The sequence below is a fragment of the Oncorhynchus kisutch genome, linkage group LG6, assembly GCF_002021735.2.
Source record: "Oncorhynchus kisutch isolate 150728-3 linkage group LG6, Okis_V2, whole genome shotgun sequence".
Classification (NCBI taxonomy): Eukaryota; Metazoa; Chordata; class Actinopteri; order Salmoniformes; family Salmonidae; genus Oncorhynchus; species Oncorhynchus kisutch.
In genome coordinates, this window is record NC_034179.2 from 37,831,314 (window position 1) to 37,846,402 (window position 15,089).

Sequence of the window (15,089 nt, forward strand, 5' to 3'; positions counted from 1 at the left end):
ACTGTGTGCCATGGTAAGAAAAGCTGCAGTTGTCAGTAGTACTTCATAATGCGTCCATGTGCATCCCGTTAATGCATTTGGATATTGTGCACAAGATAAGCTCTACCTTTCAGCTTGAACTCAGAAAAACAGTCATTTACAAATGAAACATGTCAGGACCCTCTGACTAATGCATAGCCCTGAACCCTCTCTCCCTAAACGTCACAGTGGTTTTACTGAACTCTGCAGGGCACCTCACACAAGACTCTACATTTAGGACTTGACTGACACGTCTTTGTATCCATGGAGACTGAACAGACATGTCATAAACAGTGAGCTTTATGCACAGAGACTGTAGAGCAGGGGTTGGCAACAGGCGGCCCGTGGGCCAAAACCGGCCTCAGTGATTTATTTTTGATATATACAATTAGGACTTTTGTAGTTGCCTACCTCTGCTGTAGAGCTTCTCTATTGGAATTTGTCGCGACAAGTGTAGCTGCACGGTGATGTGTTTTTAGAGACTGCAGAAAGACAAATGAGTAGAGTTGTTATGTACATGTTCCAATGCACTGAGCTATCTAAAATGTGCACATGCTAATACACTGGGACTCCTCGAACTTATTCTACATTTACATTTGAGTTATTTAGCAGACTCTCTTATACAGAGCGACTGTCTGTCTCACCTAAGATAACTAGGTGACACAGCCACATCACAGTTGTAGTACATTTCTCCTCAATAAAGAAGTCAGCAAAGTCGGTGCTAGTAGGAAAAGACAAGTGCAAGTTTCTTTTGTTTGTTGGGGGGGATAAGATACTCTTTGAAGAGTATACATTGACTCTCCAAATGTTTGCTTCCCCATGCATTGGTCCTCGCTACTTTGAGAGTAACGAAGTGTCTCTCTCTCCACTCAGCAACTGGAGGAGAAACTGCAGGAGCAGGCAGACTACGAAGGCATCAAGAAAGAGCTCAGGTTAATTCATTTTCCTCTGTCTGCCTTTCCTCCCCTCAGCCACAGGCGTCAGTTCAATAAACCATACAAATTAACCAGGATAAATTCATTCCGAGCCTAAACTTGTGATGACACCGGTGAAAGTATGTAAGACGTGGCTTCGTCCAAGGTCAGGTCGGTACGGATTCACTCTAAAGCCATTTGGACACTCTGCCAAACCACCCTCAAGACTATCATTAACCTTTAGATTTAGCCCTTGAATGTGGATGCGTAGAGTCCGAGTATTATTGGCTAAGCACTGGTAGTGCTTATCAGAGAAGCTAGTTTGATAGGACAGTGGGCCTTTACGTTCAACCTCTGTTTGCCAGTGCTTTCTTATCTGACTTGGATGTTTTGGGTTCTGGAGATGGGATGCTAACATGGCTGTGCTGTAGACTCATTAAAGGGGTATGTACTGGGATGCTAACATGGCTGTGCTGTAGACTCATTAAAGGGGTATGTACTGGGATGCTAACATGGCTGTGCTGTAGACTCATTAAAGGGGTATGTACTGGGATGCTAACATGGCTGTGCTGTAGACTCATTAAAGGGGTATGTACTGGGATGCTAACATGGCTGTGCTGTAGACTCATTAAAGGGGTATGTACTGGGATGCTAACATGGCTGTGCTGTAGACTCATTAAAGGGGTATGTACTGGGATGCTTTCTCCCCACATGTGGGTTTATTGACATGGTCTTGTTTCTTTTAAAAGTAGAGCTACTTTTAAAGGTAACTGTTTTGAAACCATTGATTGCAGTTGGGAAATATATTGTGTACGGTAGCTCAGTAAATTACATTTGTTAATATAAAAAAGGTTGAATAAACCAAGGAAATCTGTTATGCTAAATGTCATTTTTAATCTTCACTCATTAACAACATTCATGTCCTTAGCTTTATTGCTGCGTATTTAGTTTTTTTTATGGCAGTGGCTTGTATAAGCTCTAGCGTTTCTGGTCTGGCATCTCAAGACGGTGAACAGTTTCTTCCGTTGTTTGGTGCTGTGTGTTATCTCGGTCCAAGCCAGTAACAAGAAGGCTGACAATGTTAAGTTTGGCAGATAAGATAATTGCCCATGTTTAGGGAACTGGGGCGTTGTCTTGCCAGGATTTAACAATCTCCGCTCATCTGAGAAAGGGGCCGTCTGGACATTAATTTGGTAACTGGATTTTCAGGCATTATTTTCCCAATTGGAAGAAGTCATAAAGGTAGTATCAGTGAATGGTTCTGTTTGTGAGAGTTTTTCGAGCCACTATGATGGTCAGCCAAAGAGCGGTTTGTGTGAATTTGTATTGATATCCCGCCTGGAATCCAAAAGGGAAGCATTCCTCTCCTAATAGACCAAAGTGTCTTTATTTGCCTCCCAACCTTTTCATAGACGCTTTTTCCTTTATAGATAATATCGCCTGGAATCCAATTGGCACCCAGCACATGATTGAATAACCCATTTTAATTACTATGATTGGCTCTAAGGATTTCATTGCATTATCAGATTTCAATGGTCAGAGAGGAGTGAAGGACTTGTATTGAGCCAACTCTCTTTGTGACGTATCGCTTTGCCTCTGCCTGCCGCTGATTTAGATATTCTCTGGGGCTGGTAGCAGATATATTTCAGTCCTATGGTGCTGTGTCTATTTGTAGTGGGTGCAGTAATCAAGTGGTCCATTTTCCCTTGTTTGCTTTACAGTTTCCGCAAGTCAGTAGAGTTCGGCTCTTCAAACTACTCTTCAGCACAGGTATGGAGGCTGAATGTTGCATTTGAGTTGGATTTGAACAATATTTAGACAGTGTATCTTATCAAAACAATGTTTAACAATGTACTCTGTGTCAGGACTCTAAGAAGCCTCTGGAGTTGTTGTTGGAGAAGAGTCGAGGCCTGCATTCTGAGAGCTCCTCCCTGCGCCTGAACAACAGTGAGCTGAGTAGTGAGTCCTTCAAGCCACCAACACACGCATACACAGACACGAGCATACACGGACACGCGCATACGCGGACACGCGCATACGCGGACTCGCGCATACGCGGACTCGCGCATACGCGGACTCGCGCATACGCAGACTCGCGCATACGCGGACTCGCGCATACACGGACGTGTATAGGATTTATGAAGGTGACTTATCAATCAGACATCTGCTGTGGACTATGTAGTTTCTTTGCAACCTGGGAACTTGCCAACTGACATTAGTGTTCCCTGTTAGTGAGCATTTCTACTTTGCCAAGATAATTCATCCACCTGACAGGTGTTGCATATCAAGAAGCTGATTAAACTGCATGATCATTACACAGGTGCACCTTATGCTGGGGACAATAAAAGGCCACTCTAAAATGTGCAGTTTTGTCACACAATACAATGCCACAGATGTCTCCAAGTTTTGAGGGAGCGTGCAATTGTCCACGAGAGCTGTTGCCAGAGAATTTAATGTTAATTTCTCTACCATAAGCTACCTCCAACCGTCGTTTTATAGAATTTGGCAGTACGTCCAACCGGCCTCACAACCGCAGACCATGTGTAACCACGCCAGCCCAGGACCTCCACATCCGGCTTCTTCATCACCTGGAAAGCTGATGAAACTGAGTAGTATTTTGTGGAGAAAAACTCATTCTGATTGGCTGGGCCTGGCTACCAAGAGGGTGGGCCTTCCCACAGCTGCACCACTGCCAAGTCATGTGAAATCCATAGATTAGGGCCTAATTTATTTATTTAAATTGACTGATTTCCTTATGAACTGTAACTCCGTTAAAATTGTTGCATGTTGCGTTTATTTTTGAAAGATGAGACGTTGAGGATTATAATAAATACCGCTTTGATGTCATATAAGCAAGCCAAACACGCGTGAATCCAAATGTGCACTTAACAATTTCATATCACAAAACTCCTATCATATACAGTACCAATGTTTATGATCACTATGTTTGATGTACAGTTACAAGATGACATGGCATCATACCCAGAATGAGCCTATGTTCGACTATTGTGAAGACAATTCGCTGCGGCACACACACACCTGAATGCACTCATCACTCATTTCTATTCGTTACAAAATTACAATCTGTTTCCCTAAATTTCATTGTGAAAGCCTAACACTGTAATATCGTATTTTATAACATAGCTAGTCAGGTTGGCAATAGAACAAGCCTTCACATGATGACCACCTGACCCAGATTGCGATTTATAATGGACCGTGTGCAACAACAGTAATTGTGTGATGGCGGGGATGCCAGGTTGTTTTCCAACCAAAACAACTAAGTGTGCTTGCTCTAGATACCCTCAACGGCACAGCTAGGAGAGCTAAATAGTACACCTTATAGTTGAAGACTCTTCTTTGAGTCATCAAAGTGCATTGACACCAGTTCCCTTTGTCTTTTTTGTTGTCTTATGTTGCACCTACCCCAGATGTTACTGAATGTATCCAGAGTATTTTCAGATTTTGATATTAACAAATGCGGTGCAAAAGTACAGTAAATGTAAAATGCGCATCATATCAACAGTGTGATGTCTGGATATAGTCTTGTCTGGTGAACGCAAATCATTTTCCCATGATCTCCAAATTGTTCCTTTTCACTTTCTACCAGGGTTATGCATTTCATATTTATTCTGTAAAAAAACATTTAAATGAGCCCTATAGGCCAATTTCCACAAGTGTAAAGGGTTAACCAGTATCAGAACAGCCAATCAGATATCAGCAGTTTTTTTCTTTGTGATATACATGTAGACACAACCACAAAGTCAATTCCTGGTGTGAACTGCCCTCTGTCAAGGTCTTATTCAAAGGCTGGTACAGAACAGGCCCGTAAGCACTGATAGAGTTGTTTACAAAGAGATCGCTGATGTTTTGTTGAACTCATTGAGCCTAATTCAGTGATACACAGAGCCCTAGTTTTCCACCTGTGATCTGTGATCCCTTATCGTCCTCTCTTGTCACGACATGCCAGCTCTTTGAACCGCATACCCCATATTCAGTGGCCTTACACAGACCCATAGACGTACACTCATAAACACATAAACTGAATGGCTTTTTTTCATCTGTTAAGTCTCCTTGTCTACAATCCTGAGACTGAAGGATATCTGTCACAAAGAGCTTTTTGATAGTGTACACATTGTCTGAGCTGAAGTTACCCCAGACCAGACTGTAATGGGGAGAAAAAGTACATCATTAGCCTTCATGGGCCTGTGCCTCTGTGTGTGCGCCAGGGTGCTTCAAACTTAAAAGGACACACAGTCCTTTTGTTTCTTTACTCTGTCAGTCACCTAGAGGGGTTATAGACAGGAAGTCCAGTAGTCAAACAGGAAGCAGTGCCAGCTATCTCCGCCAGCAAAAGAAGAGACTGTTAGACTCAATGGAAAGACGGTTATCTCTCTTGGAACTTTTTCTTTTCTACAAGTATAGAGACACACTTCTAAAGAATGTGTCAACTGTTTCCATTGGCACACTCCCACGTTTGATACAAAGAAAAAAATATATCTGTCTGGCCCGTTAATGTATAATAGATTTGAATTGAAGGGTTCGATGCAGACAGTCTGCTCACACCATTAAGATTGAAGTGCTGCTGCTTCCTCAGCGCGGTACTCGTCTTGTCTGGATTCTCGATTTATCTCATTCAGAGAATCAGCCCTTTAAACAGGGGGATTTGAGAGATACTGTAACATTTTCTGTAATACATTTCAACAGGATCACTTTTTGAAGTTCCTTGTTATCTCCATTTCTCTAAACGCCTTGACTTTACATCTGCTACCCAACTGCTTAGACTCTTGGGATGAAAAGATTGGGGACTTGTAGGTCCTTGGTGTGCAATACCAACCTTTTGGTACTAGTTTTACATCTGCTGGTGATCAGTTTGCCTTTTTTCAGTTGAAGAAAAATAAGTGTCTCTCACTTTGGAGAGCTTTAGCTTTCTGTTCTGTTTACCTCATTATTCTCTTTTAAAATCTCTCCCTAAAGTTTATTTTACACTAAACTCCAAGATTTGATCTCTCCAAAAAATGACCTAACCACACCACAGGCTAGGGGTCTCTAACCACACCACAGGCTAGGGGTCTCTAACCACACCACAGGCTAGGGGTCTCTAACCACACCACAGGCTAGGGGTCTCTAACCACACCACAGGCTAGGGGTCTCTAACCACACCACAGGCTAGGGGTCTCTAACCACACCACAGGCTAGGGTCTCTAACCACACCACAGGCTATGGGGTCTCTAACCACACCACAGGCTAGGGGTCTCTAACTAGACAAACAGGTACCGACCCCTGCTTGTGTTTGGAGTCTACATCTCATCTTTACGGGTTAAGGTCAGTTTGCTTGCTTCCCAGGGCTGTTTGGGTAGTGCATCTGTGACAACACAGATTGCAGTTGCGTGTTGGGGGGCGGGGGTAGTGGAGGGCAGAGTGCAGCCCACCCTGGGCGAGGAGAAGGGGGCCACTGGAGGTCAGACGCTGGTGGAGACAAAGTGATCCAGTATGCTAATGAAGCCCCGTTAGTCTCTCCTACCAATGTGCTCTTTACCACTCGGTCGCTCTGGAAATGTCATCCCAATTGGCTTAAGGGTCTCCTCCCTCCCTCCCCCGCCCTCGAAAATGAAGCATTTCATTTGTATTCCTAATGGGATCTCTCATTGTCCTACCAGATCATGTCTGTGAAACCAAAGATGCTGTTTGGATACAGGTCGGACCGGCATCTTACTTGGTTACTGATTTGTGATTTTGGATTAATTCATGTTAATGATTGTAACATGTTATCAGTTTCATGAGAATAACTCATTGTTGTGTGCCTGATGATCATGGTCTCTTGGCAATGGTGTTGGGCCTATGGCTATACCTGACATTAATCAAAGCGCACAAGGAAAAGTACGTGAAGAGCAATTATTGCTTGGCAGCCATTGTTTATCATTGTATAGTAAATTTTAGTAAATTTTGCTCCTGACCCCACATTCTTTTTATTTTGTATTTTTTTATTTTAACCCCTTTTTCTCCCCAATTTCGTGGTATCCAATTGTTTGTAGTTACTATCTTGTCTCATCGCTACAACTCCCGTACGGGCTCGGGAGAGACGCATCCAACCCGCAACCCGGAAGCCAGCCGCACCAATGTGTCGGAGGAAACACTGTGCACCTGGCGACCTGGTTAGCGTGCACTGCGCCCAGCCCGCCACAGGAGTCGCTGGTGCGCGATGAGACAATGATATCCCTACTGGCCAAACCGGACGACGCTAGGCCAATTGTGCGTTGCCCCACAGACCTCCCGGTCGCGGCCGGCTGCGACAGAGCTGGGCGCGAACCCAGAGTCTCTGGTGGCACAGCTAGCGCTGCCTGCAATGCAGTGCCCTAGACCCCTGCGCCACCCGGAAGGCCCCTGTCTGATGAACACACCACAGGCACACACACCACTGAGGTTAACCCACCATGTAATATGCGAATCCCAACTCTACCTTTAGTGAGTGGTGGCCTGGAGATGGTGAGATGCAGGGGCAGGTTAAAGGAGGGTAGGCAGGGCATACACCACACAGCAGGTAAGCTAGGCACCTTTGCATGTGTCCATATCCTGGGACATGCCTGCCAGATGCTTCCCTTCATTACTGCTCAGTGTCCCTTTCCACAGCCAGAAGTCCAACTGGAAAATACACGCACTCCATCAGTGCCTCTCCACTCTAATGTTATGCTACTCCACTGGAGTACACTGCACCCCCCAGTCTAGATATCTTGTTTTTATTTTGGACTTTGTTGATGCCACATGATGTATTGATCTGTGTCATGTTTTGTCTGGCTACACAGGTTTGAGAGAGCGAAAGGTCAAAGAGTCATCAGAGGGACAACAGCGTCTCTGCACCACACCCATGGGCACCAACTTGAAGGGCTCCCCTCCCCCTCCCTCCTCTCAGCTCCTCCTGCGCACTGGCTCAGGTGGTTCCTCCGACACCACCCCTGTCACTGCCGCCAACGGCACACACCACTTCTCGCCCACGAGTGGCGGGCTGGGTGGGCAGGACTTCTTCAGCCCCTCCTCTCTGGCGTCGGCAGGCACTGCTTTCCCCCTGGGGGGCAAGGTGGTGCTCAACTCCCTGCTGCAGCGCCAGCTCATGCAGACCTTTTACTCCAAAGCCCTGCAGGACTCCGTGTCCGCCTCCGGCCAGGCCCTGCTCTTCTCCCCTTCCAACTACCCCACCCATAACTCCCTTTCAGCCAGCCCCCTACCACCCCATCAGTCTTTGCAGTCGCAATCCCAGCACCCGTCAGCGGGCAGCCCGGATGTCAACGGCCTCGCCCCCTCGCCCAGCCAGTCAGAAGGGGCGGGGAGTGTCTCGGAAGGCGAAGACATGGACACGTCTGAGATAGCGCGTCAGGTCAAGGAGCAGCTGATCAAGCACAACATCGGGCAGAGGATCTTCGGCCACTACGTGCTGGGGTTGTCCCAGGGCTCGGTCAGTGAGATACTGGCCAGGCCCAAGCCCTGGAACAAGCTGACCATCCGAGGCAAGGAGCCCTTCCACAAGATGAGGCAGTTCCTGTCCGACGAGCAGAACATTCTGGCACTGCGCAGCATCCAGGGGAGGCAGAGAGGTGAGACTGACAGAAATGTATACACACACTTCACACAGCAAACATCAACTGCTCACACACACACACACACACACACACAGCTGAGCACATATACACACATATTTTAGTGATGTCTTTGCCTCCAGGTGCTTTGCATCACACATCAAGTTCCAATTCCTAGGTGAGATATTTCTGATGAGTATAGAACGGTAAACTCGTATTTACCAGACTGATTACCACTGATTCCATTCATGTAAACACGCGAGATTAGGCTGCATGCGAGGCTAGTAGAACGGCCCCAGGTTCAGGCAGGTGTCCTGTTTCTGTGTTACAGTAGCTTCAGTATGGTCCTGCTGTGCTATCCCACAAATATATGTACTCAATGGGAAAATTGGTGCTGAATGGTACATTGAATGTTGTCAGACACACTGATGCTATTCAGATTAGCAAAATACAAACTTCAGAACGACCTCGTTCAATGTGATCCTCAGTTAGTGCATGACCCTAACCTTAAACCTTTGACCTCACAAACGGGGGCATTTTTGGTCACTGGTGGTAGCGCTGTCTCTTTAACAGACCTTTTGATGTCCCCCCCACACTTCAACAGTGTGGCCATAGCCCGGGCCCTTGATGAATGGACAGCGATCTTTATCGCTCCTGACGCCAGTCATGTCGCCTGCTAAAATGCCCAGATTAACCTCGCAGACATGTTCCCTTTCTGTTGTTATCGTCTTTCGCCTGTTGTCATAGCAACCGCCCCAGGAATCAAACCCGGTAGAGGGAGGGAGCATTTACAAGCCAGTCTATCAAGATGTCATCGTCACGCGCCACTCAGGGTTCCATCACTTAGCGCTGTCGGCCCACTGCTTTTTGCTATTGATTTTGTTACCGTCTTAAATGGCACATTGCCGCTTGCTGCTTGGGAATGCAGCCTGTACTGTTGAGTCAGTGAGTGGGAGGCAAGCTGATCCCGTCAGATTGCAGAGGAAGATCTGTCTGAATAGGCTCAAACAGCAGTCAATAACATGCATGTCTGGACAGGCAGTGGTGCAGAGGGGTGTGGAGTGTGTTTGTGCCAGTCATGCAGAACAGGATGTTCTGAGGATAGTGCTTTAAGTCTTCGAAGAAAGCATACCCCACAGTAGTGACAGTACACATGGCGACTCAGACTGTAGCTGCGCCCCCCTGCTGCAAAGCCCTCATTCTTCAACCCAAACTGCTCATAATGCGGACACTTTCACAAGCAATTACGTCAAATATGAGACAGATTACAAAACGCCAACCTGTACATTGGGTTCCTATTAAATGACTCCATATTTCTCCTCTTTGCTCTCTCTCTTGAAAAAATCTCTTGGATCTCTTTATATCCATCCCTCTGGCTGTGTCTGTTCCTCTGCTCTCTCTCTTTCTGTCTCTGGGTGAGGAACTGATACATTTGGAACTTGGTGCTCAGTCAGTAGCGTCACAAGGCCAGATGAGAGCTGCTGCCGTCAGCAGCCCTGGATCAGAGCGAGGCGAAACAGACGGGGTATTAGGAAACACGACCGCAGTCAAGACTCTCTGCGTTAAACGGCACAGGCCCACTTGGCAGTCAGGGCAGGGGTGATGTGAAAGTTTGCGCTTGGGCGAAATTTGTTCCCCTCTGTGTTAAAGCAGAGTAGTGAGTGTAGATGAATGTGCACACTGTTGCTCTGCACTCTTGTCTATTGTACTTGTTTGGACGGGCTTCAAGGAGTCGGTCTGGCAGCAAGCACCAAACCTGTCGGCCCAGGGGAGAAGTCCAACAGAAGTTTAATAGAATCATGCTGAGGAGAAATGTAATGTGGTTCTTATGCACTGTAGCTAGTAGTTCTATTCCATTTCAATCATTTATGTTCTCAATAACTGAACCCACAACTCACGGTCCAGTGAGTCCAAATCCCCATCAATGTCTGTTCTCGAATATGTGGAGAGTTTGACATGTGGGTTTGAATGGTAGAACATGTGGGTTGACTCAAGGGTTCTCAGAAGGCAGTTTAAGACTGTGTAGAGTGGTCTTCAATCCACTTTTGTTTCTGGCTGTTGGACAATAAGATACTGTTACCTACTACTGTGTGTATTACTTTGGCCAAAGTGTTAACAAAGAGCATGTGTGCGTTTCCAGGCATTGTATTCTGACATATTGAACCATATGGCTTCTAGCTATATTTGCGTTCTTAAGTAAGTCACTTAAAAGTTTTGTCCTTGTTGAATTGGTTTTGCCCAAATGTTAGGGTTTTTGCTCAGATGACTAGATGTTGAGGAGTTGGTCTAGTAATTGTAGATCTATAGCTCTATATAGCTAAGGCCCTGACTAACACCACCATATCCTGTCTGAATTTGAGTAGAATGAAGCTGCTCCTAGACACTGATCAATTGTCAATTTTGCGTTTTCACTCTAACAGTTCGGATTTAGGGAGAGTAAGCTGATCTTAGATCTGTTCCTAGGGGTTATATCCACCGCCATGTGGCAGTTCAGGGTTCTGACACTTATCTTATTTGTCGCCACTTGTTTTCCAACAGAGAACCCAGGCCAGAACCTGAACAGAGTGTTTCAGGAGGTTCCGAAGCGAAGAACCGGCTCCGAAGGCTCCTCGAGGCCAGGTCTGTTCTTTGCCTTCCCATATCGTGGTTGGTTTAGTGTTTTGGTCGGCTTTTATGTTGTACAATTTGTTGTGTCATTTAGCCATTGTCAAAGTCACTCTACCACTTCTGGCCTGGAGTCTGGTTGAAAATAAAGGGAGGAGGTTGATGTTTACCCTAACCACTGATACAGGGTCAGATAGTTTTTCTTCCCCATTAAGGGGTTGTTTTATCTGATCCTAAATCTGTGGTTAAGGACACATTCTACCTCAGGCGAAAAAACGGGATTAGGCAGACGTGAAGGGGGTTATAAAGGCACCCTTTCCACGCATAGGGTGCGTCTTAAAACATTCAGTCCAAACCAGCCCACGCAATCTCTCCCTGTCTGCCATCAGGGCGAAACCTCACTTGTCTAATTTAGGCTTTAAAAAGCTCCTTTATATGCTTTGCTATGTACTCTCCCCAAACCCATGCAGTGTTTCATGCCTTATGAAAATGGCCATGGGTGTGGTGCTTACATGCAGTTTGGCACTTCGGAAGGCCACATACACAATCATTTTCAACCCCTTTTCCTTCACAGGCAGTGGTGGCCTTGACAAAACTGTCTAACTTTAAAAACAGAGATCCTTAGAAAAACATAATAACATCCTGTCCCCATGACCCGGCAGCTGTGCCTGTACACCACCATGGTTGTGCGTGTGTGTATATCACTGTGTATGTGTGTGAGTTAGAACGTGCTTGGGGGGAGGGCCTTACGGAGTCCCCCATCCTTGCCCTGTCTGACCCCTTTTTTGTCATGATTTACTTCCAGTTCACCCCCTGTACCCAGCTGCTCCCCCCCTCACTCACACACATGAGCGAGCGCGACCTTGCCCAATTACTCTGACCACTCACTCAGGACAAATGAGAGCGAGGAAGCCGGGAAGCTCGGGAGCCACGTTTGTCAGGCCCCTCCATGTTTAGCTCCAAACAGCAATTAGACCTCACTTCTGAAGCCCATCCAAAACACCAGGTCTTGTGTTTCTTATGGAGTCTCTCCAAAGTCTGTTTTCCATTGTTGCGTAGGGTAGCTGGCTGGCTGGCTGGCTGGCTGGCTGGCTGGCTGGCTGGCTGCTGGAAGTGTTCTGTTCAGCGCTCATGAGGAACATGTGTAGCCGTGGCCTCTTGTGTTAACAGGATTGAGCTGTGTTGTAAAGGGAGCCCCCAGGGGAGTATTGCCGGCAGACACACACTGGTGCTGTTGCCAGGGTGAGCCATGGGGGTTTGATGTTAGAACTCGCTGAAGGAGAAGGTTCAACGTCACCTTGGGTTCCTTTTAGACACGAGACAGTCAGTAGACTCAAACTTGAGACATTTTTACTGGATATTTATTGGAAAAGTAGAGCTTTTCTCTAACTCCAAACATTCAGCTTTAGATTTCACTGGCTATGTTATGACTGTGAACCTGTGACATGCTGTAGTCAAAAGTAAAATACTAGCAACATAGTGCCTTCGGAAAGTATTCAGACCCCTTGACTTTTTCCACATGTTGTTACGTTACAGCCTTATTCTAAAATTGCTTAAATATTTTTTCCCCTCATCACTCTACACACAATATCCCATAATGACAAAGCAAAAACAGGTTTTTAGACATTTTTGCTAATTTATACAAAATAAAAACTGAAATATCACATTTACAGAAGTACTTTGTTGAAGCATCTTCAGCAGCAATTACAGCATCTAGTCTTCTTGGGTATGGCGCTACAAACTTGGCACACCTGTATTTGGGAAGTTTCTCACATTCTTCTCTGAAGATCCTCTCAAGCTCTGTCAGGTTGCTATTTTCAGGTCTCTCCAGAGATGTTTGATCGGGCTCTGGCTGGGCCACTCAAGGACATTCAGAGACTTTTCTCGAAGCCACTCCTGCGTTGTCTTGGCTGTGTACTTAGGGTCATTATCCTGTTGGAAAGTGAACCTTCACCTGAGTCTGAGGTCCTGAGCACTCTGTAGTAGATTTCATCAAGGATCTCTCTGCCTCGATCCTGACTAGTCTCCCAGTCCCTGCCGCTTAAAAACATTCCCACAGCATGATGCTGCCACCACCATGCTTCACCATAGGGATGGTGCCAGGTTTCCTCCAGGCGCGATGCTTGGAATTCAGGCATAGAGTTCAATCTTGGTTTCATCAGACCAGAGAATCTTGTTTTTGAGTCTTTTGGCAAACTCCAAGCGGTCTTTCATGTGCCTTTTACTGTGGAGTGGCTTCCGTCTGGCCACTCTACCATAAAGAGTGTTGCAGAGATGGTTGTCCTTCTGGAATGTTCTCCCATCTCCACAGAGGAACACTGGAGCTCTGTCAGAGTGACCATCGGGTTCTTGGTCACCTCCCTTACCAAAACCCTTCTCCCTTGATTGCTCAGTTTGGCCGGGCGGCCAGCTCTAGGAAGTCTTGGTGGTTCTAAACTTCTTCCATTTAAGAATGATGGACTGTGTTCTTGGGGACCTTCAATGCGGCAGAAATGTTTTGGTACCCTTCCCCATATCTGTGTTTCGACACAATCCTGTCTTGGAGGTCTACGGACAATTCCTTCGACCTCGTGGCTTGGTTTTCTTTCTCTGACATGCACTGTCAACTGTGGGACTTTATATAGACAGGTGTGTGCCTTTCCAAATCATGTCCAATCAATTACATTTACAACAGGTCCATTCCAATCAAGTTGTAGAAACCTCTCAAGGATGATCAATGGAAACAGGGTGCATCTGAGCTCAATATCTAGTCTCATAGGGGCAAAGGGGCTGAATACTTATGTAAATAATGTATTTCTGTTTTTTATTTTTAATACATTTGCAAAAACGTCTAAGCTTGTTTTCGCTTTGTCATTATGGGGTAGTGTGTGTAGATTGCTGAGGATTTATTAAAAAAATGTTAAATCTAAGAATAATGTAACTAATGTAATGTAACAAAATGTGGAAAAAGTCAATGGGTCTGAATACTTTCCGAAGGTACTGTATATTAATTACCCAAAGATTTTATCACCCCCGTTGCCTCCTGCCATCCCTCCCTTTGGTACAGTCCATTGACCCCTGACCTTTTTTGCACTTCCCTAGGTAACATCACCACGCGGATCCGCACCTCGGAGAGTGGCTCAGATGAGGCCATCAAGTCCATCCTGGAACAGGCCAAGAGAGAGCTGCAGGTTCAGAAGGCTGGTGAGTGGCTGCTCTCTCTGACGGACACGACTCTACAGCAGGAGCTGCTTAGATTTTCTATCTATTGATAGAGCTAAAATAATTTACCTCAACCCAACTTCAACCCTGCTGTATAGTTGTCTGATGCTTCTTGTCTGACCCCCAACCCTCATACCACACTGCATGCCCCTTGTACAGAAATTATAGGGATGCTGGGCCTTTACAGTATAAAGAGTTTCCTTCCCAGGGTTTTGACCTCATACAGCCCGTGAAGTGGATGAACATACAGTAGGATGTGATGTGGTTGACTCAAGCTTTCCCCATTTGTATCTTATTGGTCATACAATTATTCTGAAATTACCAATGCCATAACTAATGCCAAACCGTGCTAGTGACTGCCCCATACACTGCCTTTAGAATGTCTAAGAGATGTCCCTCGTGCTAACCCCCTCTTGACGCCGTGCCACCCACTACAGATGGTGTGGAGGACAGACAGCGACGACAGACAGGTTACCCCCGAGGCATGGGCAACTATTTTGCAAAATATGCACAAAGTCTCAGACTTGGTGAGGAATGGATTTAACCTTACACACTGTGTGGCCCCACACCGGGAATATACAAACCAAGTACAGACTGCAAGACCACCTTTTTCTGTCAGGGAGGGAGAATACATTTCCTTGACCGTCCAAGTCTTAAATCTAAGGGATATGGTTCTAATAGGGAGCAGTTATTTTAGCCTCAAACACATTAGAAAGACAAATGTGGCTGTATTGAAATTCTTAAGTGATGGACTGTTATTGTATAAATTATCAAGCACTTAGAA

The 15,089-nt window shown here is 45.9% G+C and overlaps 1 protein-coding gene across 4 annotated transcripts in view; it reads left to right on the plus strand.

Annotated features, from left to right (window-relative positions):
- Positions 1-15,089, plus strand: part of LOC109892789 (homeobox protein cut-like 1) — a 263,867-nt gene that overhangs the window by 211,617 nt on the left and 37,161 nt on the right. For 2 of the 4 annotated variants that reach the window (XM_031826693.1, XM_031826696.1), the window contains exons 11-17: positions 892-950; positions 2,654-2,702; positions 2,798-2,891; positions 7,733-8,518; positions 11,039-11,119; positions 14,186-14,287; positions 14,743-14,832. In XM_031826693.1, the coding sequence (XP_031682553.1) occupies positions 892-950; positions 2,654-2,702; positions 2,798-2,891; positions 7,733-8,518; positions 11,039-11,119; positions 14,186-14,287; positions 14,743-14,832 (1,261 nt within the window). The remainder of the gene's footprint in view (positions 1-891; positions 951-2,653; positions 2,703-2,797; positions 2,892-7,732; positions 8,519-11,038; positions 11,120-14,185; positions 14,288-14,742; positions 14,833-15,089) is intronic. The other 2 variants (XM_031826695.1, XM_031826694.1) reach the window with 2 other exon arrangements.